Source organism: Mesoplodon mirus, assembly GCF_964341445.2.
Source record: "Mesoplodon mirus genome assembly, chromosome: 5".
NCBI lineage: Eukaryota > Metazoa > Chordata > Mammalia > Artiodactyla > Ziphiidae > Mesoplodon > Mesoplodon mirus.
In genome coordinates this window covers 39,286,952-39,309,828 of record NC_138980.1, presented here as the reverse complement: position 1 = coordinate 39,309,828, position 22,877 = coordinate 39,286,952, and the positions used below count along the sequence as shown (strand labels likewise).

Sequence of the window (22,877 nt, the reverse complement as noted above, 5' to 3'; positions counted from 1 at the left end):
TAGGATCCTTCTTATTTGGTATGATTGAGGTTGGTTCAAACAAAAAGTCAGTAAGGAGGAGAATCATAAAAAATACATATTTTACATATCTTGAATTATAACTTAGAATGTACTTATGTAAAACTGTACATTTGGCTGCCAATGTTTTGATGAATGAGGCTATTGGTAAGACACGTCTTTCTGCCTAAACCACACCCATATTACATCACTGATGATTTATAGTTTTTTGTTACATAAAGTGGAGCAGAAACGCAAAGACACTTGGGAAGAAATCTGAGTACAGAATCCTCCTTGAATTCCACACTTTTGGTATCTCGATCTAGCAGTTATCTTGCCCATGCCTAATTTGACAGTGTTTTTTTTTAGTGACTTCCCTTTACACTGAGTCTTTTCCATTTAACCTAGATTTTACAGATATCTTTCTTTTCCCTTTCTACATTTCATCAGTTTTTGTAAGGTTTCATCAAGTCACATGACCCCAATAGCAAGGGCAACTGACATAAACAGGTTTGGGATTAACTCAAGGTATCAAAACTAAGAGCAGAACTCAGTCTGTTGGAACAGAAATTCATGGGAGTTAGAACAAAGCCTCCTAGCCAAGACTGATCAGTGCATCTTGGGCAACAAGCAATGAATACTTTACAGGAGGCCTGATATGTTGGCTTAGTTGAGGTCAGTGTCTTCTTCAGCTTGGGTTGCTAGAATAAAAATACCTTAGACTGGGTGATTTAAACACAGAAATTTGTTCTGGAGGCCAGAAGTCTGAGATCAGAGTGCCAGCATGGTTGGATTCTGGTAGGGCTTTTCTCCTGGTTTGTAGATGAACATTTTCTGTCTTTGTCCTCACATGGAGAGAGGGAGAAGAAGAGAGAGAGAGAGAGAGAGGGAAAGAGAAAGAGAGAGAGAAAGAGAAATCTAGTCTCCTCTTCTTCTTATAAAGACACTAATCCCATTCACGAGGGCCCCACCCTCATGACCTACTTACTTCCCAAAGGCCCAACCTCCAAATATTATCACACTAGGGACTGAGGCTTCAGCATATGAATTTTGAGAGGACACAAACATTCAGTCCATAGCGCTTACTAATAATCAGCATGAATAACAAAGACAGCTAATATTTTTTGAGCACATACTATGTGCCAAGTACCTTTAAAAAAAAAAACAACCCACTTTCTATACATATCCCATTTAATCCTAACGAAAACCTTGTGAAGGAGGTATTGTTGGTATCCCCAGGCTACAAAGGAGACTGATGCTCAGAGGGGTCAATCCATTTGTCCAGGGCCACACAGTTAATTTAGTGATGGATCTAGGATTCAAAACACAGTTAGGGGTGAGAGGGGATATCAGAGCATATGATGTTTTCCCCCAGGTCAAGGGACGATGGGCAGGAAAGCAAGTACTGGAGGCAGTTAATTAACAAGTATTGAGTAAGCCACCACCATGTGCCAGGCAGTAGGGAATAAGACCAGAGCATTATGTCCTAGTCATTGAATAAGTAAACAGATGAGCAAGGTCATTTTAATACAAATATTATAGGGGGAACAAAATAGGACATGATAAACAGAGCATGACTTGAGGATGTGGTGGTCAGGATGATGGCGAAAGGCTTCTCTAAGGAGGTGATGTCTGAATGAGATTTAAATGATGAGGAGTAGCTGGCTTTGTTGGGATCTGAGAGAAGAGCATTTTAGGCAAAGGCAGCCAGTGCAAAGGCCCTGAGGCAGGAATGTACTGGTATTTGAGTAGCATTAAAGAGGCCAGTGTGGCTGGAATGGAGTGAGCAAGGGAGGGGCTGCTCACTGGGGCTGGAGGAGCCAAAGAACTTTCTGGAATCCCTGGCCTGGAAATGCCTGAAAAGAGGGGGTAGCTGAATGGGGTGAGGGGCTAACGTCACCCACTCCTCACACCCATGTCTTCTCTCTCATTCTCTTTACTCAGGGATCTATTGGCTTTCCCGGGCCCCTGGCACCATTAGGAGAAAAAGGGAAGCGGGTGAGTCGCAATCCAGGGGTCAGAGGAGAGGGAAGGGCTTGCATGAGAGGAACAGAGTGTATGGCTGTGCGTGATAGCACATGGGGCCCTAGGTGACTGTGTCTATGCCTGGCAGCACTTGTGTGCACACATATTGCCATGTGCAATGCAGGGCACGTGTAGGTGATCCCACCTGGCATTACAGCAAATGTGCCTGCGTGTCTGTGCATGCATGTGCATCCCGTGTGCCTTTCAGTGCAGATTAGATGGGGTCTGGGTGCTGCAGCCTAGGGGCCTGTGACTAGGTGAACGAGGGCACCAGTTGCACGTACATTGTGTGACTATGGGCGTACATGTGTGAGGGGGTATGTCGAAGTGTGTGGAAGAATAGGGAAATACACATGTGTGTGTTTCTGCACACCTGGGGGACTGTATATACATAGGGGAGTACACATATGTGTGTGTCTCTGCACACCTGGGGGACTGTATATACATAGGGGAGTACACATATGTGTGTGTCTCTGCACACCTGGGGGACTGTATATACATAGGGGAGTACACATATGTGTGTGTCTCTGCACACCTGGGGGACTGTATATACATAGGGGAGTACACATATGTGTGTGTCTCTGCACACCTGGGGGACTGTATATACATAGGGGAGTACACATATGTGTGTGTCTCTGCACACCTGGGGGACTGTATATACATAGGGGAGTACACATATGTGTGTGTCTCTGCACACCTGGGGGACTGTATATACATAGGGGAGTACACATATGTGTGTGTCTCTGCACACCTGGGGGACTGTATATACATAGGGGAGTACACATATGTGTGTGTCTCTGCACACCTGGGGGACTGTATATACATGCATGTGTTGTTTCGCTATGTGTGCACTGTAGCTGTGTAAATGGACATTGTGTATATGCACATGAGGGTTTGTATACTGCTGTGTTTATCAGGACCGTGTCCTCACATGAATCCATGCACATACGTGTTTACACTGGATAGACACATGTGCAAGGGACATATTACATGACAGGCTCCAAGTGTCATCTCGAAGCTGCGGTCACCCCTTGCATGCTGCGATGGCATGCAGTCCTGTGTGCATACCATGCCGCTGTGATAAATAGGTGTCTGTGTGAGCAAATGTGCTTGTATGTGTGAACCTGTAGGTGCAATCATAATATAATTGGGTGCCTGTGATCTTTGCGTAGTTGCATGTGTAAGCTGTACTTATGCATGCGTGTGAATGAAAGGCTTGCAAGTGAATGTGGGGCAGACATCTTTCCAGGTCTCTGACTGGGTGCATTTGTGTGTTTGTGTCATGTATTTGCACCATCACCTTCTTCTGCTTCCCCCTCATCTAATTTACGTTCCAGGGGAAGGCTGGGCAGCCAGGCCTGGAAGGAGAGCGGGGACCACCAGTAAGAAAATGGGGGCAGGGCTGGAAGGAGGGGCTGCGAGAGGAGAAGTGGGCGGGAAGAGGGTTTGGGTTACTTCAGGTAGTCATGGTGGGGGGACCCAGAGGACTCATCCTCATCTCCTAGGCTCCCCCACCCTCTCACTTCCAATGTTTGCTTCTTTTCTATTCAGGGCTCCCGTGGAGAGAGGGGGCAACCAGGTGCCACAGGGCAACCAGGCCCCAAGGTATGGGGTGGGTGGGTGGTCAGGCCCCCCAAGCAGGCCCTCTGCCCCAGGCTCACCAAGTCCCCTCCAGTACCTCCCTGTTGAGTTTGTTCTGCAGTCTGAGTCTCATTCATTCTATCCTAGGGTGATGTGGGCCAGGATGGAGCCCCTGGGTTCCCTGGAGAAAAGGTGAGTGAGTGAGTGAGTGAGTGAGTGTGTGTGTGTGTGTGTGTGTGTGTGTGATTCTGGGTAGGAGACAAGCCCAGAAGGTGGGGAGACATTATAGTGCAGAATGCAGAAAAAGCACAGCCTCTGAAGTCAGAGAGCTGTGAGTTCAAGTCTTAGCTCTGCCATTCACCTGCTGTGTGACCTTGGGTGAGTCACTTAACCTCTCTGTGCCTCAGTTTCCAACTCTATCAAATGGGAATAACCACAGTCCCCATCCCAAAGGGCTGTGGTGGTGAATGAAATGACTTCCTGTGCATAGCATGCTTGACCTCATGCCTGGCCTGCAGGAAGGATCCAACAAGCTGTTGTCATTATGTGGGACTCAGGGGCAGGCGGGAGGGATGAGTGAATGATTTCTGCTTTCATTTCAGGGCCTCCCAGGTCTGCAAGGCCCTCCTGGGTTCTCTGGACCAAGGGGTCCCCCTGTAAGTGAGCTCACCCTGCTGGGGGGGAAGGGGGAGCCAGGCAGTGGGGGAACTCCTTGTTTGTGCCTCAACTCTCTCCCACCTTGTCCCTCAGGGCCCCCAAGGGAAGGACGGGCAACGTGGGCACCCTGGACCTAGAGGAGAATTGGTGAGAAACCCTTTGATCTCTGACCCATGACCCCATTAGGCTCTCCATTTCTTCCCCTCCATGACACCTCCTTTTTTTTTTTTTTTCATGACCCCTCCTTTTAACGTTTCTCCTCAGGGCTTCCAAGGTCAGACAGGCCCACCTGGACCAGCTGGTGTCGTGGGTCCTCAGGTCAGAGTGGACCCCACAGGTCTCCCTAGTTTTGCACCAGTTCGGGGATATTTGGGGGAGGGGGAGGTGATCTCAGGCAGACCCCCACCCCAGGCCACCTCCATTCAAGATGAGCCTTCTTCCTCTCCAGGGAAAGACCGGAGAAGCAGGGCCTCTGGGTGAGAGGGGGCCCCCAGGCCCCCCTGGATCTCCTGGTGAACAAGGTCTTCCGGGCCTGGAAGGCAGAGAGGGGGCCAAGGTGAGACCCTGCCCCACGGGAGATCTCATCAAGTGACCCCAAAGGTCCCTCAACGTCCCCACGGCACCTCCAGGCTCAGAATCAACGCCATGGGGCAGGGGGCCCAGACTCACAGATTGAGGGGAGACGCCCTCCTCTCTGGAGTCTGACCTCCCTCCTCTGCACTCCTCCAGGGGGACCTGGGACCACTGGGACCCTTTGGGAAGGAAGGGCCACCTGGACGCAGGGGCTTCCCTGGTCCCCAAGGAGCCCCTGGGGACCCCGTGAGTATCGTTTGGAGCCCCTCCTGAATGTGTCTGGCTGGGCTGTGAAGCAGAGAAGGAAAGGGGGGCCCAGGGGAGGGGCACATGTGATAGTAAAATAATGGCTGCAGGAGGGACAGATCTGTGAACCTCAGTGGCCGGGAAGCGGGTGAGAACTCTGAGCCCCCCAGAGTGAAGACAGGACCCGGGGGCACCTCTGGGAGTCTCTCAACTGTGAATCATCCCCTCCTCAGGGACCTACTGGTTTGAAGGGTGACAAGGGCCCCCCTGGCCCCGTCGGGGCTAACGTAAGTGTAAACCCATCTGCTGTGTGTGGGGCAGGGGGCAGGGGTCTCAGGGTTTCTGGGAAGCTGGGTATGGTCCTCATCAAGTCTGCTATTTGGGGAGCCAAACAGGTCGGGGTCACGGCCAACTCTGCCGCTCACTGGCTGGGCAGTCATGTCACTGCACGAGCCTCAGTTTCCTTGTCTGTAAAATAGTCCCATCTCCTAGATGATCGTAAATCTGAATGAGATGATCCGTTGGGCACATACTTACCTGCGTGCCAGACATCAGCGTTTAAAAACCTTCTTTCTCCTGGAGTTTACTGCGATCTAGCCAGGGAGATAAGGGATCAGCCGTGATGAATGCCACAAGGCAAAATAGCGCAGAGTAAAGGGGAGAAGGGGAGAGCCGTTGAAATAGGCAGGCCAGGGAAGGCCTCCTGAGAAGGTGACATTTGAGCTGAGACCTGAAGGCGGTGAGGCAGGGGCCATGTGGGTGTCTGGGGGGAAGAGTGTGCCAGGCAGAGGGAACGGCATGTGCAAAGTCCTGAGGCTGGAGGAAGCAGTGAGCAGGGCCGTGTGGCTGGAGGGGAGTGAGTCTAGGAGATGAGAGCATAGTCGTGCAGGACCTCGTGGGCTGCCAGGAAAACCTTTTTTTTCAACAAGTGAGGTGGGAGCCCCAGAGGGATGTGGGCGGGGAGGGGAGGCACGTGCGCTGACTCAGGTGTTCACAGCGCCTTCTGGCTGCTGTCTGGGGGAATAGATTGGATGTGCTGGTAACCACCCGACTCAGGGCCTGACTGCTTGAAAACCCTCCAATAAATGAGAATCACCACTACTGCTCTTATCCCTGACCCTTCACCCCTGTTTTCAGGGCCCCCCTGGGGAGCGCGGTCCTGTAGGCCCAGCAGGGGGCATTGGGCTTCCTGGCCAAAGTGGAGGCCAAGGCGCTGTTGGCCCTGCAGGCGAGAAGGGGTCCCCGGTAAGTGCCTGCCCCCATCCCCCAGGCATCCCCCAGACCCAGCCCTCTACATATCAGGAGCTCATTTCTGCCCTGGCCCCGACATACCCCTTTCCACTCCGCCCATCAGGGTGAACGCGGCCCCCGTGGTCCCACTGGCAAAGACGGGATCCCAGGGCCCCTGGGGCTTCCTGGATCCCCTGGAGGTGTGGGGCCTTCTGGCGAGGATGGGGACAAGGTGAGAGAGAGTTCATGGAAGGGGAGGGGCTGGGGGAGGAAGGGGGTAGAGGGAGGCGTGGTCCTCCCTCATCCTGTTTCCTCTGCAGGGAGAAGTGGGACCCCCGGGTCACAAGGGCAGCAAAGGCGATAAGGGAGATGCGGTGAGTGGGGGGCCCCAGTGAGGGGGGTGGTCCTCGGGGAGGGGAGAGGGATGTGGAGGATGGCCAGGGGGAGGTCACGGAGCTTCCTGCCTTCATGAGACCCATCTTGACACCTGCAAGTATGAGAAGCCACTCAAGCTACCTGGAATAAAGGGGCCAACTGCACCCCCAGTTTCCCTCTGGAAATTCAGCTGCAGCGCCCAGCATCAGGGAGCCAGCTCAGTCCCTGGGTCCTGGTAGGACTTTTGGGCAAACGTCCTGATGGGCCAAACTTAGGACAGATGCTCTGTCTGGTCCCATGAGTTGGTAGCTAGGAAGACAGGGTTGGGGGAGGGAAATGCAGCTTCTTGGTGAGGGGAGTGGACAGGGGTGCAGTGACTGACATCTCTAGTGTTTCCACTCCCCCAGTCTTGAACCTGAGGGGTTTTTGACTCTATTCCCTCCTCCAGGGCCCACCTGGACCAACAGGGATACGGGGTCTTGTGGGACACCCAGGCTCCCCGGTGAGTGCTCCCAGTTTTGTGGCCATCCCCTGGATCCCCAGTGGGAAGGGACAGTGTTCTCCATGGTGACTCAGGCCCAGACCCAACCCTGACACTGACCTACCTACCCCTCCATGCCAACACTCAATATGAGCTCACCCCAGAATCTGACTCAATCCTGACCTCACCCCCTGAACCCATCACAACCCTAATCTCAACACTGCTTGTGACCTTAACCTCAATCCCAACTCAGACCCAATCTTCACATCCAACATTAGCCGAACCTGACCCAGTCTTACCCTTAACCCCAGTCCTGACCCACCCTCCAATGCAGACCCCAAACCCGGGCTCAAACTCTGATTCTACCTTGGCCCTAACCTCAAACCCTACCCTACATCTCCACCCCATCTGGACCTCCCCCTCACCACCTTAACTGACCTCAACTTGACCCTGACTCACCGCCCAGTGCAAAGTTTTTAGAAAAACTTTGACTCAACCCTTGACTTCATTCCTAATCTCTGACGCTTAACCTGCATCCCCAACTTCAAACCCAGTCCTGACCCTCTCCAAACTGAATCCCAACCCTGAGCCTTAATCCTGACTTTGACCTTGAGCCTCTCTCCAACCCTTGACACAGACCCTAACTGTGCCTTGCCCTGTCCTCCTCCCAGGGGGCAGATGGGGCTCAGGGACAACGGGGACCTCCAGGCCTCTTTGGGCAGAAAGGAGATGATGGAGTGAGAGGCTTCGTGGGGATGATTGGCCCCCGTGGCCTGCAGGTAGGTGTCTGAGTTTAGGGGTACAGCCTCTGGTCCTTCCCACTTTGTGCCCCAATTTTGCTTCTTTGTTCCACAGGGGATGCCAGGCCCTCCTGGAGAAAAGGGGGAAGTTGGAGATGTAGGGTCCATGGTATGGACAATGGGGGAAAATGGGGTGGTGGTGGTAGGGCAGGGGTGGCCATTAAACCAATTTGGGGGGGTCACAGATCACATTGTCATTTTAAGGATCATGTGGGTTACCAGCATCAAGGGTGGTGTTTGTGATTAGTGGAGTTTTGAAGGACCATGGGGTCACTGGATACTCTTCTGACTGTCCCACAGGGTCCCCATGGAGCTCCAGGCCCTCGGGGTCCCCAGGGTCCCAGCAGATCAGAGGTGAGGACTCTGGGGGAGGGCAGGATGTCTCAGAGGTGAGGACATGGCTTGCCCAAGAAGGGGTCGTTGGGATCGCACAGTCCCAGCTGTACCCCTTGCTGTCTCTCCAGGGTCCTCCAGGGCTGCCTGGGGGAGTTGGTCAGCCTGGAGCAGTGGGCGAGAAGGTGAGAGAGAAAGAGAACAGGAGTCTGCCTGGGGTGGGGAGGTACAACCAGTCCTGCCTGGGGGTGGCTGCCAGGATGGGAACCCTCCTCACCTTCACTTTGCCTCCTTCAGGGTGAGCCAGGGGAGCCTGGAGACCCAGGACCCCCAGGAATCCCAGGCATCCCTGTGAGTGACTTTGTCCAGTGTCCCTGCACCCATCTCAGGGAATCCCTGACCCCTGGGCATCTAGGGCCACCATGATCTCTGCAGCCCTAGGTCACCCACTGACCCAGGACCTACAGGCATCCCCCGTTATCTTGATGACAGAGCCCTGAAAGGTATCAGGGTTGCTACCCAAAGTTCTCTAGGTTGTATACTGCACAAGGGTGTAGGGCTGAGGAGGCAGGTGGGGCTCAGGTCTAAACCACAAGCCCTGGCTTGGGGATGAGTTGCCCATAGGGGATCCCTTTTCTGATTCACTCCAGAGTGGCACATGGGCTAGCCCAAATTTGCCCATGACCTCTGGGCAACTAGACCATCCTGACCCCTGACTCCTATAAATCCTAGATTCCTCTGACCTCTGACCCTTGGGCAGTCTAGGCTACTCTGACCCCTAACCCCAGGAAAGCCCCAGGCCACCCAGATTCCTGAGTCCAGGTATGCTAACCCTTGACCCCTGGAGAGTCCAGGCGCCTCTGAACTCTGTTTCTGCAAAGGGGCCCAAGGGAGAAATTGGTGAAAAGGGGGATGCAGGCCCATCTGGGGCAGCTGGACCCCCGGGCAAGAAAGGCACCCCCGGAGAGGATGGAGCAAAAGGGAACGTGGTGAGTCCTGGGGGACATGGAGGGAGAGACTCGGGGAGGAGCACATGTGCCACCTTGAACCTGCTCCCCAACTTCCAGCCGGCGGGGGGGGTCCCATCCTCCAGTGTGCTGATTCCACAAGCACCCCGGAACATGGCTGAGTGAATGAATGGTTGAATGAAAGAATGAATCAATATAAAAATGGAGTGGTTACATGTCATTGCAGTAGGGGAAACTTGGTTCCACACTGAGTTGTTCCAACAATGCTGGAAAGGTCAAGGTTGAGACTCATGCTGGGTCAGAGTTGGCTGATGAAGGATTTGCCATCAGGGCAGAGGTGGAGCCCCTCCCACCATGGCGATGGGGCTCGGGGTTAGGAGGGACCTTGATTTGAATCTCACCACCCCACCACTTGCCGAGTCCTTTCTCTGAGGTCAGTTCTATCTGTGAGTCCTAAGCCTAGAGGATGCAGTGAGATGATGCATGGAACATACTTAGCTCACGTTAAACACGAGAATGTTCCTTCTACCAGGGCTGGGATTTTGTGTTTTGTTCACCAGTGTATCCCAGCAACCAGAACTGTGCCTGGGCACAGTTAACTGAATGAATGAATGAACACTCCATCATTCAGAGATATAATTATCCATCATTCTGTGTTCCAGGGCCCCACAGGGCTCCCAGGAGACCTAGGCCCCCCCGGAGACCCTGGGGTTTCGGTGAGTGTGACCCCCTCCTTATTCGAAAGCCCAGCATATTCTCTATTCTGTTCCCATCTCCACAACGCCCCCACACACCTGGGCAAGGTCGATGGAGAAAATAACCTTCACTTTCCTCCAAACCTCACCCCTAAATTCTCATGTACCCCCATGACCCCTTCCGACTTTGTTCCTCCCGCCACAGGGTCAAGACGGCCCCCCAGGGGAGAAGGGAGACCCTGGAGAAGTGGGGGGACAGGTGAGTAGGGGAACAGGGGATGTGGTGCATGAAGAAGGGGGTCGGGGCTGGTGGGTGGGTGAATTGGGGGGGTCAGGAGAGTGGGTTAATGAGGTACCCAGGGCCCTTGTAGACGCACCTGCTTTGCCTCTCTGGGGCCTCACCGTGAATGTGAGTAGCTTGAGGGTAGAGGCGGGAGATGGCTGGTGCTGGGTCATATGTGGGGAAGGCTGTCTTCGCATCACAGGCAGCCTGATGGGGACGTATGTATACGTATAACTGATTCCCTTTGTTATAAAGCTGAAACTAACACACAGTTGTAAAGCAATTCTACTCCAATAAAGATGTTAAAAAAAAAAAAAAAAGGCATCCTGAAACCGTCATCCTCAACTACCCTGCTGGTTATAATCTCCATAGGGTCCACCTGGTGCTTCTGGGGAACCCGGTCCCTCTGGGCCCCCTGGCAAAAGGGTGAGTGATGAGTACCCCACCACCACCTCCTGGCTGCCCTGGCTCCAAATTTGTTCCATTCACTCTCACAGCCCCCCGCTCCCCCCTACAAACGCCCCACTCTTCCCCAGAGCACCCACTCACCTCACAGCCCCCCACTCACACTTTCTCCCCTAAGGGTCCTTCTGGTCACATGGGTCGAGAAGGCAGAGAAGGGGAGAAAGGTACCAAGGTGAGTGCCCCTGCCAAGGGGTGGGGGGTCCTTATCCTGACCTGTCAGCCAACAGTTGGGCCATCAGAATGGGGAGAGGCCTGGGACACCATGGGTGCTCCAGTTCCGCCCCCCTCCCTGCTGGTTCTTGGCTGGCGGGTCGGGAGGCAGCCACCCCCTGACTCTCTCTGCCCCCTCCCTTGCCCCTGTCCTTTTCAGGGGGAACCAGGTCCTGATGGGCCCCCAGGGAGGACAGGCCCAGTGGGGACTCGAGGGCCCCCTGGGCGTGTTGGGCCTGAGGGTCTTCGAGGGATCCCCGGCCCTGTGGTGAGTGGGGTGGGAACAGGCACAGGGTGGGGGGGTGGGATACTGCCTTCCTTATGTGCTCCCATCCTGTAATTTCTCACCATAGTTAGGAGGAGCTGACCCTGGTGGGCAGTGGGACATCCACATTGAGTTCTGGCAGAGTTCAGCCCCCCATGTTCTGCTTTGCCCTAGGGTGAACCAGGCCTCCTGGGACCTCCTGGACAGTTGGGCCCTCCTGGCCCCCTGGTAAGAGACTTCTTTGTCCCTGAGGTCCCAGCCCTGGGAACCACACTGGGCATCCAGTGATCGTCTAGTGACCATGGGTGCTGATGCTGCAGACTCACCACTCATTGACTATCCATCTGATGGTCAACCCTGACCATCTATACTAACCATCTCTTCTGATCACTCATCTCAATGGTCTACACTGACCATCCACACTGACCCTTCGTCTTGATGGTCTACACTGACTATCCACACTGACCCTCTATCTTCATGGTCTACATTGACCAAACAGACCACCTATCTTAATAGCCTACACTGACCATCTACATTGATGTTGACCACTGACCATCCAAGTTGGCCATCTTCCAACAAACCCCTTCATTCATCTCTCATCTTCCCTCCTCTTTCTTGACCATCATCCCCATGACCACTTCCCTGGTAATTCCATTTGAAACCTGGGTAATTTCCCATGTGACCATCCCCCAATCACTCACATGGACCTTGAGGCTTTCTGTTTGAGACTCACCAACTGACCCCTAACTCTCCTTTCAGGGGCCCTCTGGCCTCCCAGGGCTGAAGGGAGATGCTGGCCTCAAGGGGGAAAAGGTAAGGATACCTCCTTCCATTATTCTCCTCCCCCACTTACTCCCCTCTCCTGCACCCTTACCTCCCTCTGTAGCCAGAGGGCTAGGAGATCGGAGTCTCCTCTGTTCCCAAACTCACTACTCCAAGGCTCTAGGAGAAAAATCTCCCAATCCCCCGCCTGCACTTCTTCCCCAACATGTGCCTCTTTTTTTTTTTTTTTTTTTTTTTTTTTTGCGGTATGCGGGCCTCTCACTGTTGTGGCCTCTCCCGTTGCGGAGCACAGGCTCCGGATGCGCAGGCTCAGTGGCCATGGCTCACGGGCCCAGCCACTCCGCGGCATGTGGGATCTTCCTGGACCGGGGCACGATCCCGTGTCCCCTGCATTGGCAGGCAGACTCTCAACCACTGCGCCACCAGGGAAGCCCCCACATGTGCCTCTTTTATCCTCCAGGGCCACATCGGATTAATTGGTCTCATTGGCCCCCCTGGGGAGGCTGGTGAGAAAGGGGATCAGGGTTTGCCAGGAGTGCAAGGCCCCCCTGGCCTCCAGGGAGAACCTGTGAGTGTGTGTCCTGCCTCGAGTGGGCAGATTGTGTTCAGAGGGTGGTGGGGAGGCAGAAGTGGGGCTTGTTTGGAGACTGTGGGTGTGGGGATTTGGGAAGCCTGGGTCTAGAATAATAGGGGTTGTGTCTGGAGAAAATGGGGGACTCTCTCTGGGGACTTGAAGGTTGAAGTCTGCATCTGGGGTTTGGGGTCTTCTTTGGATGGAACTGGAAGCCTGTCTGGGGGATGTGTCTGGACCATAGGGATGAACCCTACCAATGATGACTCTGATGTCCTTTCTCCAGGGTTCCCCTGGTCCCATCGGCTCTCCGGGCCACCCTGGACCCCGAGGTGTGGTGGTGAGTATGAGGGATTTGTGGGGTGGGGTCACCTTGTTGGGCCAGCCAGGACTCCGGCTCTCCCTGTCTCTACCCCACAGGGTCCTCCAGGACAGAAAGGCTCAAAGGGGTCCCTGGTGAGTACTCACTGTTCCCTTGGGCTCCCACATGCCAGCTTCCCAGCTCCCTTCACTGCGCCAGAACCCTCAGGGCCTTTGCATTCATTCATTTATCTATTCAGTCAGGCAGGCATTCAACAAGTATTTCTTCAACACCTACCATTGTATTTCATCAAATCTAAGATGCCATCCAGTGTAAGATGAGCCATTATTTTATAAACTGCTACGGAAGAAAACAGTTCTACCAAGTAAACTATGACTTGTCACAGATGTTAAGATGATGACTTCAGAGATGTTCACATATAGAAGGAACATTTGCAGTTTATGCTTGGTGCTGAAAATTGCATGTCCTTGCCCCCAGTGCTGTGTGTGTGTGTGTGTGTGTGTGTGTGTGTGTGTGTGTGTGTTGGCAGGCAGTGGTCTCCATAGACAGAGTTCACACCCAAATGACTTCTCCCTACAGGGATCCCAAGGTCCCCGCGGAGACACTGGACCCCCAGGTCCCCCTGGCCCCCAGGTGAGTTACCCAGGGACTATGTTGGAGTGTGTCCCCCTTGGGTCCCTCAGTGCCCAGAACTGGGCGGAACACCAGGTGTTCAGGGGGTGCAGGTGGGGTGGGAGGTGGCCCAAAAGCTGAAGGAGGATCTGGGCTGTGTGTAGGGCGTTGGGGGGGACATCCATGGGGGCTCTGACCGTATCTCGTATGTCCATCTCTCCCGGCCTTTCTCTGTCTCTATCTCAAACACTTGTTTCACTATTTTATCTTCGTTTCTCTCTTCCGGGCGCCCCCTCTCTCTGTCTCTCTCTGTCCTTGTCTCTCTCTCTCTCCTTTGCCTGACTTTGTGGTTCTGTCTCTTTTTATCCTCTCTCCACTTCGGTCTCTCCCCATCTCTGAGCCTTTCTGTCTCTCTCCTTCCTGTGTCTCCCTCTGTTTCTGACTGTCTATCTCCCCCTGTCCCTGTCTCTATCTCTCCCTCCCCTTTCTCCTCTCCCCCTACCCCTGTGTCTTTCTGCCCCCCACGTCTTTCATTTCTGCCCCTCTCTCTCCCTGTCTCTTCCTCCTGTGTCTCTGATCTCCTCTTCTCCTCCATCCCCACCTCCACTCAGGGTCCATCTGCGGAGCTGCACGGGCTGCGCCGGCGCCGGCGCTCGGTCCCGGGCCCAGGAGTCCCGGAGGGCGGCCTGGAGGAGGTGCTGGCCTCGATCACATCGCTGAGCTTCGAGCTGGAGCAGCTGCGACGCCCTCCGGGCACGGCTGAGAACCCGGGCCTCGTGTGCAGCGAGTTGCACCGCAACTACCCGCATTTGCCCGACGGTGAGGTTCTGTCCCTCCCCCGGCGGGTGGGGAGCCTTGGGGTCCGCCCGGCTCATCCGCCCTACCTGGCTCTGCGGCAGGTGAATACTGGATTGACCCCAATCAGGGCTGCGCGCGGGATGCACTCAGGGTTTTCTGCAATTTCACGGCGGGAGGAGAGACCTGCCTTTACCCAGACAAGAAGTTTGAGACCGTGAGTACCTCTGGGGGTGAAGTGGGAGGTGGTGGTGGTGGAAGGAGGGACCAGACTCTGGAAACCGTTTCATTCATACCCTGTCCACACACACACACCAGGCGTTGACTGGGACTTTATTTTTCCTTCAACTAACATCTATTGAGCACCTACTGTATGCCAACTCCTTGAAATGCTGGGGTTATAGCAGAGAATCCAAAAACAAAAAAACAAAAAAACAAACTGCTTTGCTTTTATGGAGCTCATTTTCTATGGAGAAAGACAGATAAGAAAATCTAGTAAAGAAATCAATAATGATGGAGAACCTTGAAATAGCAGGTATGTGTGCCAGCCCTAAGTGCTTGGCTGCATTAACAACCACCAATGTGGCCATTCTGTTATCATCCCTAAAATAGATAACCAACAAGGACCTACTGTGTAGCACAGGGAACTATACTTAATATTTTGTAATAACCTATAAGGGGAAAGAATCTGAAAAAAATAGATATGTATGTATATATAACTGAATCACTTTTCTGTAACCTGAAACTAACACAACATTGTAAATCAACTATACTTCAATTAAAAAAATACAATTTTGTTATCATCCCCCAGACAGGGAAACTGAGGCACAGAGAGGGACAAGATTACCCACGACAGTCTGGCTCTTGTCCCAGCCCTTATCCACGCTCTATTGTGCCTCCTAACCTGCTGTCTTATAGGCCCCATGGGCTCCCTGCCCTCCACCTGGTTCCCCAGAAATCCTGGGGTTCTCCATCAGAGAGCCCTGAGCCTAACAGCCTCTGACACCAAGCACCAGGCTTAGCTATAGAGGGCAGTGGGTGAGCAGTGAGCTTCTGGACCCTGGACTGATCAGACTGGAATCCAGATCTGTCACCTCAGTTTTTTCATCTGTAAAGTGGGGTTCAAGAAAATATCTACCTCATAGGGTGGTTGTGCCATTGAGGTGCCAATGAACATATCAGGGGACACTGATTGAACACTGGCTATGTGCGTCGCTGTGTTAATACCTCTACTGCAGGTAAAACACGCTGTCAGCACAGGGCCTGCAAAAGTACCCAATAATGTCCTTCTTATTTATTCTTATTTTTTACTGGTCAGAGCCCTGGTTTAGTGGGAACTCAGATACCCTAGTGGATGCAAATTTAGACGAGCTCACCCCCACCCAATTTATGGGGGCTTGAGGGCAGGGCTTGATCTCTAAACAGTTGCTGACATCTGAGGCCTGATCTCTCACCAGCTCATCTTCCTTCTGCCCAGAGAGAGGCTGGGGCAGGGAGTGAGGAACATTCTTGGTTTGTGTTCCCCAGACACAGACCCTGAGATGAGGGTTTGACAAGGGCAAGTCATTTATTTAGGAGGTGATCCCAGGAGGGGTAAGTGAGAGGGGCCAGGGGAGGCAGCCAATAAGGGGTGTGCTGTTAAAACATCACCATTGGACAACCAAGTCTCAGTTCCACTGGGGACTTCCAGGAGACAGTGTAGGCTAGGCTCCTGGGAGTTGTCCCCCACCTCGGGGAGAGGGAGCCGGGGCATTTATCCACCAGCTCTCATCAATCATTGGTGGAGGCTGCCTCAGAAGGCGGGAACCACCCAGCCTCTTGGGTCTGTCCTGTGCACCAGCCAAGTCCAGTCCAACAGTCAGAGAACAGACTGAGAGTCCCTGATATTTACAGTCAGTAGATTTCATTGTGGGGAGGTAAATGCAGAAAGGACATGGTGGCCCCCTGGGGCACCTGCTACACCCTCCCCTCCATCCCCCAGGTGAAATTGGCCTCCTGGTCCAGAGAAAAGCTGGGAAGCTGGTATAGCACATTCCGCCGAGGGAAGAAGGTGAGTTGCCCTGGAGGCCAAGGTGGGGATGGTATAAAAATTGGTGGGAACCAGCATGGGAATTGGAGGAAGTGAGATGAATAGGATAGAATCACTTTGCCTTCCTGATGATCACAGCATCAGATGTATGATAGGGCAAGCACAGGTCATGGTGGCGATCCAGAGGCAGTGCTGGAAGGACCTGAAGGCTTCCCGGTAGAAGTCACAGCTCAGCTGAGGTCTAAGGAATAAATTGGGTTGCAAGTTTGGGAGGACAAGGCATAGTGTTCCAGGCAGATGGAACAGGATATACGAAGGCCCAGAGTCAAGAGAGGGTCTGGTAACTATAAAGAAAAGGTGACTTGCTCTGCTCTAGAGAGTGTGGGGGGGGATGTGGTAGGAGAAGAGGCTGAGGAGGTGGGTGTGAGCTAGACCCACTTTCTCAGAAAGATCTATGAGCAGTAGGGGGCCATGGAATGTTTTTAAGTGAGGGAGGCACCGAGATTAAATCTCTGTGATAGAAAAATGCCTCTGAGCTGCTGGTGGTGGTGATGGGGAAATTGGAGGCTGGGAGACCCAGAAGACTGATGTGTTGGTCCAAGAGAGCAAGGAAGGGACCAGGCTGGAGCTGGTGCTATGGGGATGGAGAGGAGGGCATGGCTTAGAACAACCTCTAACAGGGCAAGTCAGTACGACCTAGTAATTGATGAGATGACAAGTCAATAGGACCTAGCAACTGATGAGATGGCATGTGAATAGGACCTATCAATAGTAATTGATGAGGTCAGTAATTGATGAGATGAGTAATTGATGAGATGGAGGGGAGGGAAGAGATAGGGATGACACCCAGGTTCCTGGTTTGAGGGACTGATGTCTAGTAAGGTTCTGAGATATGTAAATGGGAAGAAGGTCAGGTTTACGGGATGGAGTGGAATCTTGGGTTCATTTGAGATTTGTTTATGTAACATATATGTGTATGCTAAACATTGGGAACATAGCACCAAAGAAAAGCTCCTAACTTCATGAAGTTGATATTCTACTGGGAATATGACCAAGGAAGCCGACAGACAATAACCAAGGAAACAAAGCTATAATATAATGTCAGGGGGTATCTTGGTTTGGGTTCCCCTGAAACAGACCCTGAGGCAAAGACTCAATTGCAAGGGATTTATCTGGGACGTGATTCCAGAAGACATCAGTTGTGGAACATGAAATAGTATAGGGAAGAGAAGGAAGCCAGGACACGTTACCAAGCCAGTTATCTCAAGCCAGTGATAAGTTAATAATATATTTTATGTAACCCAATATATCCAAAATATTGTCATATCAATATAAAGATTATTGAGGCATTTTAAACTTTTCCCCTCTGAGTTCTTCAGAGTCTGGTGCATATTTTATATTTATAGCACATCGTAATTTGGACACTAACTTTCCTTAGAAGTACTTAGGTTGCATAAAACCTGCAGTTGAAAAAGTAGATTCACATCCTCAAGTTGGTCCAAACCTCAGTTTTCTGATAAATGGATTGAAGCTCAGTCATTAGTTATCAATTAACATTACAAGATTTAAATTAAATAATTAAATAAAAAATTAAAATTTAAATGGATGGACCTAGAGATTATCATACTAAGTGTAGTAGGTCAGACAGAGAAAGACAAATATATGATATCACTTACATGTGGAATCTAAAAAAGAATGATACAGATGAACTTATTTACAAAACAGAAATAGACTTACAGACATAGAAAACAAACTTACAGTTACCAAAGGGGAAAGGGGAGGGAGGGATCAACTAGGAGTTTGAGATTAACAGATACATAATGCTATATATAAAATGGATGAACAATGAGGACCTACTGTATAGCACAGGGAACTATATTCAATATCTTGTAATAACCTATAATGGAAAAGAATCTGAAAAATAATATATATATGAGTATATGTGTATATATATATACACACACACAAATAACTAAATCTTTTCACTGTAAATCTGAAAATAACACGACATCGTAAATCAACTCTACTTCAGTTTTTAAAAAATGAGTGCCAACAGAAAAAAATTAAAATTTAAATAAAGTTTTGAAAACTTTCTCGGTCTCACCGGCTGCATTTCAAGGGCTCAGTAGCCACACGTGCCTAGGGGCTGGCAAGAGAACCATGGATGGCCGGATGGCTGGTGGGGCTGATAAAGATGAGGACATGGCAGGGCGCGCAGGTCTGCAGTGGGTGGAGATCCTGGGAGGTGGGTACCTCAGAAAGAGTAGAGGCGAATGGAGCACCCTCACCTCCCCTTTGTCCCACCTCCAGTTCTCCTACGTGGATGCTGATGGGGCCCCGGTGAGTGTGGTACAGTTGACCTTCCTGAAGTTGCTGAGTGCCACAGCCCGCCAGAGCTTCACATACTCCTGCCAGAACTCGGCCGCCTGGCTGGACGAAGCTGCAGGAGACCATGGCCGCTCTGTCAGTTTCCTTGGGACCAACGGGGAGGAGCTGTCCTTCAACCAGACGGCAGCAGCCACCATCACTGTCCCCTATGATGGCTGCAGGGTAAGGTGGGGGGAGGTGAGGGGCTGGCCAGAGCAGGGCGGGAGGCTGTGGCTGCCCTCCCCCTGACTCAGCATCCGTGTCTTCCCACGGTCAGCTCCGGAAGGGACAGACGAAGACCCTCTTCCAGTTCAGCTCTTCCCGAGTGGGATTTCTGCCCTTATGGGACGTGGCGTCCGCTGACTTTGGCCAGACGAACCAGAAGTTTGGGTTTGAACTGGGCCCCGTCTGCTTTAGCAGCTGAGAGCTTCAGGGGTGGGAGGGACAATGAGGGAGCCCCAGGTGGGGCACATTTGGTGCTGAGGCTTTGAAGCCATCATATTTATCGTCTCCTGGGACTGTGGAGCCAGGGGAGAGTCTGCTCATCACGGTCAAACCGTATTCCTTCTCCATTTCCGGGGGTCTGGAGTCTGGACTCCCCTGGCCCATGAGTCCCATTTCCCTGCACTTCACCCCAGCTGGCATAACTGTAGTCTGGCTCTTTGTCCCCTTGATGCTCACCCGATGCTCAACTCCCTCCCCCGACCCCCATGCAATGAACTTCTAACTCAGAGCTGATGAATGCCCCCCCCATGCCTGCCTCCCACCCCTCAGTCAGTGCTCTCAACAAACACCCTTTGGTGCTACCTTCTGCATAGTTAAGCACTGGATGTCTCCTGATCCCAGGCTGGGACCCCTCCACTCATTCCTATTTTCAGGTGGGTTCACAGTGAAGGAACTGAAGTCAGACTACAGAGGGAAGTGGGACTTCCCTGGACTGAGCTGTGTGTTCCTTCTGCTGCCTCGGCCCAGCTAGCTCTGAATACGGCTTCCCCCCAGTATCTCCCCAAATGCACCTTGCCATGCCAGATGGTTTGGGGACCACGATGGTGGGGGGTAAATCAGGATCCTAATGGTGCTGCCCTATTTATACCTGGGTCTGTATTAAAAGGGAAAACCCCCTCTGTTGTCTATTTAATCTGCTTCTTCCTTAGGGAAGGCTGGGATATGATGAGAGAGATTCTAGCATGATCCCCATGCCGCCCCCCCCTGCTCCGCCCCAGGCCATAGGGCATAATTGGCATCTCAAGTCTGAGAATAAACCAGTGAACTGTGTCCCTGTCTGCCTTTCATCTGATGCTGGCCATATCTCTCTTAGGGTCAGGCTCTTGTCTCACCCAAGGAATCTGCCACCACTTGTCTTAATAATTGAGTCTTTTGGTAGAGGTAGCTTTGGGGGTCGGGGAACCTAATTATAATGGGATTCACTGGAAGTGATGGGCCTGTTTATTAACTTAGGCTGCTGGAGGAAAAGTTGAAAAAATAGCCAGATCTCTAAGAGAGCAGATCTTAAATGTTCTCAGGACAAAAAAGAAATGGTAAATATGTGACGTGATGGAGGTGTTAGCTAATGCTATGGTGGTAAATCTTTTTGCCATATATAAGTGTATCAAATCAACATGTTATATACACTTTAAACATCCACAATGTTATATGTCTATTATATCTCAATAAAGCTGGGAAAAATTGTGAACCTATTAGGAAGACATTTAACTTTAAAACAGAAAATAGCCAGATCTCCATGTTGACCTTGATTGGTCTTGGAATCACTGCCTGAGCTGAGGGGATGTATCAAGAGGTGACATGGAATGTGGTTTTGGTTTGAGATAAAATTACTAGGGGTCAAAGGTTTGGGTGGCAGGTCAAGGGAGTGAGTTGGGGGTGAAGAGAATTGAATTATGAGTTGACCCTTGTGGTGAGTTGGAGGTTAGGTGTTAAGGGTAGGTTAAATTACATTGAAGTGGGTTGAAGATAAGTTGAGTTGGAGGGTGGTTTGAAGTGTGTTGAATCAGTTTGGGAATCTGTTGAATTGGAGGTTGGGATGATGAGTGGATTGCATTAAGTGTTTGGAATTGGATATTGGGTTGAATTGAATTAGGGTTGATTTAAGAAGTAGAATGAACTGAGTAGAGGTAAAGTAGGGGTTACTATGAATATAGGGTAGGGATTGCCAGTGTGGTAAGTTAAGATGTGATCAGTTAAGATGAGAGTTGGGTTTGGGGTGACTTGAATTTGGGGTTAGATGTTGGGTTGAAGGTTTTAAAAAACAGATTTATAGAGATATAATTCACATACCATATAATTCACCCATTTAAAGTGTATAATTAAATGGTTTTTAGGGTATTCACAGACTTGTGCAACCATAACCACAATCAATTTGGAACATTTTCGTCACCTCAGAAAGAAATCCCATATCTGTTAGCAGTCACCCATCATCTCCTCCAAACCTCTCGGTGGTAGGAAACCACTAATCTTTCTGTCTCTGTGGATTTGCCTATTCTCCACATTTCATATAAATGGAATCATACAGTATGTGGTCCTTTATGTCTGGCTTCTTTCATTTAGCATAATAATGTCACAGTTCATGCTGCAGAATGCATCAGAACTCCATTCCTTGTTATTGTTGAATACTATTTACTGCATTTTTGTTTATCCATTCAGCACTTGATAGACATTGTTGAGTTAGGAGTGATGGAGGGCTGGTGTGAGTTAAGTTGGATCAGGTGGGATTTGTGGGTAGAGGTAGCAGGTTGGAGTGAATTGCCTCCCTCAAACCCAGGGCTTGGGACTTCCCTGGTGGCGCAGTGGTTAAGAATCCACCTGACAATGCAGGGGACATGGGTTTGAGCCCTGGTCCCAGAAGATCCCACATGCCGCGGAGCAACTAAGCCAGTGCGCCACAACTACTGAGCCTGCGCTCTGGAGCCCGCGAGCCCCAACTACTTAGCCTGCATGCCACAACTACTGAAGCTCGCGTGCCTAGAGCCCGTGCTCCGCAACAAGGGAAGCCCGCGCACCACAATGAAGAGTAACCCCTGCTCGCCGCAACTAGAGAAAGCCCGTGCGTAGCAACAAAGACCCAATGTAGCCAAAAATAAATAAATAAATTTATTTAAGAAAATCCCCAAAACCAGAGCTTACTCTGCTATTCCTGCCAGCAGCCCTCTAAGGCCACCTGAATACTTTCTCTGGATTCCTTTATTCATTCCATAAATGTTACTAAGAGTGCTAACTCTGTGAAGAATATTGGTGCCCAGAGGTTAATCAATGAGTTCATCCCTTTATTCACTTATTCATTTGTTTAGCTCTATTGAGTGTGTACTCAGCACTAGGCATTGCTCCAGATGCCGGGGATAGAAGAAGGATGCTGTATCTGCCCCTCAGGATCTTACTCCTGAGGAAAACAGATTATACACAAATCTCTATGTAATGTGACTTCAGGTAGTATTAATTGTTGTGAAGGAAAATCAAAGTTACATGGAGAGTGATGGAGTCGGGGGCTTATTTGAAATAGGTTGGTCAGAGGCTTTGCCGAGGAGCTGGTGTTTTAGCAGAGACCTGAAGGATGAGGGAAGAACCAAGTGGAGTCTTTTTTTTTTTTCCCGTACGCGGACCTCTCACTGTTGTGGCCTCTCCTGTTGCAGAGCACAGGCTCCGGACGCGCAGGCTCAGTGGCCATGGCTCACAGGCCCAGCCGCTCCACGGCATGTGGGATCTTCCCGGACCGGGGCACAAACCCGTGTCCCCTGCATCGGCAGGCGGACTCTCAACCACTGCGCCACCAGGGAAGCCCCAAGTGGAGTCTTTCTTTTTGGCCGAGTGGCTTGAGGGATCTCAGTTCCCTGACCAGGGACTGAACCCAGGCCACAGCACACAGCAGTGAAAGCCCAGAATCCTAACTGTTAGGCCACCAGGGAACTCCCCATGTAGAGTCTTGAGGAAGTATCCAACACACAGTGAAGAACCCAGAAACCCTCAAATACCAATGAGGGCTCTTGAGGGGGTGGTGTTTCTCCTGGTCATCTCTTCTCCAGATGTGTTGCTTTTGCTGATTTCTTCACCCTGGGTTGACGTCTATCAACCCAAATGTAGACCTGAGCCTGCCTTCCTTTTAGTTCCTCTCTCAAACATCTTTAACTCAAGAATGCATATGGTAACACCAGTGCTGTGCGTTACTTTTCTCCTCCTGGGCACACGTGATTGAGATCACATCT

General features: G+C 51.4%; 1 protein-coding gene across 1 annotated transcript in view; it reads left to right on the top strand.

Annotated features, from left to right (window-relative positions):
• COL5A3 (collagen type V alpha 3 chain) overlaps positions 1-20,098 on the top strand; it is a 38,406-nt gene extending 18,308 nt beyond the window's left edge. The window contains exons 32-67 of the mRNA XM_082622117.1: positions 1,942-1,995; positions 3,360-3,404; positions 3,574-3,627; positions 3,751-3,795; positions 4,206-4,259; positions 4,354-4,407; positions 4,525-4,578; positions 4,709-4,816; positions 4,990-5,079; positions 5,313-5,366; positions 6,217-6,324; positions 6,434-6,541; positions 6,630-6,683; positions 7,133-7,186; positions 7,837-7,944; positions 8,021-8,074; positions 8,266-8,319; positions 8,430-8,483; positions 8,596-8,649; positions 9,180-9,287; positions 9,929-9,982; positions 10,167-10,220; positions 10,617-10,670; positions 10,828-10,881; positions 11,080-11,187; positions 11,359-11,412; positions 11,944-11,997; positions 12,428-12,535; positions 12,825-12,878; positions 12,959-12,994; positions 13,440-13,493; positions 14,084-14,291; positions 14,372-14,484; positions 16,249-16,317; positions 18,607-18,846; positions 18,941-20,098. Coding sequence (XP_082478243.1) covers positions 1,942-1,995; positions 3,360-3,404; positions 3,574-3,627; positions 3,751-3,795; positions 4,206-4,259; positions 4,354-4,407; positions 4,525-4,578; positions 4,709-4,816; positions 4,990-5,079; positions 5,313-5,366; positions 6,217-6,324; positions 6,434-6,541; positions 6,630-6,683; positions 7,133-7,186; positions 7,837-7,944; positions 8,021-8,074; positions 8,266-8,319; positions 8,430-8,483; positions 8,596-8,649; positions 9,180-9,287; positions 9,929-9,982; positions 10,167-10,220; positions 10,617-10,670; positions 10,828-10,881; positions 11,080-11,187; positions 11,359-11,412; positions 11,944-11,997; positions 12,428-12,535; positions 12,825-12,878; positions 12,959-12,994; positions 13,440-13,493; positions 14,084-14,291; positions 14,372-14,484; positions 16,249-16,317; positions 18,607-18,846; positions 18,941-19,087 — 2,829 coding nt within the window. The 3' untranslated portion in view covers positions 19,088-20,098. The remainder of the gene's footprint in view (positions 1-1,941; positions 1,996-3,359; positions 3,405-3,573; positions 3,628-3,750; positions 3,796-4,205; positions 4,260-4,353; positions 4,408-4,524; positions 4,579-4,708; positions 4,817-4,989; positions 5,080-5,312; positions 5,367-6,216; positions 6,325-6,433; positions 6,542-6,629; positions 6,684-7,132; positions 7,187-7,836; positions 7,945-8,020; positions 8,075-8,265; positions 8,320-8,429; positions 8,484-8,595; positions 8,650-9,179; positions 9,288-9,928; positions 9,983-10,166; positions 10,221-10,616; positions 10,671-10,827; positions 10,882-11,079; positions 11,188-11,358; positions 11,413-11,943; positions 11,998-12,427; positions 12,536-12,824; positions 12,879-12,958; positions 12,995-13,439; positions 13,494-14,083; positions 14,292-14,371; positions 14,485-16,248; positions 16,318-18,606; positions 18,847-18,940) is intronic.
• The last annotated feature ends 2,779 nt before the right edge of the window (positions 20,099-22,877 follow it).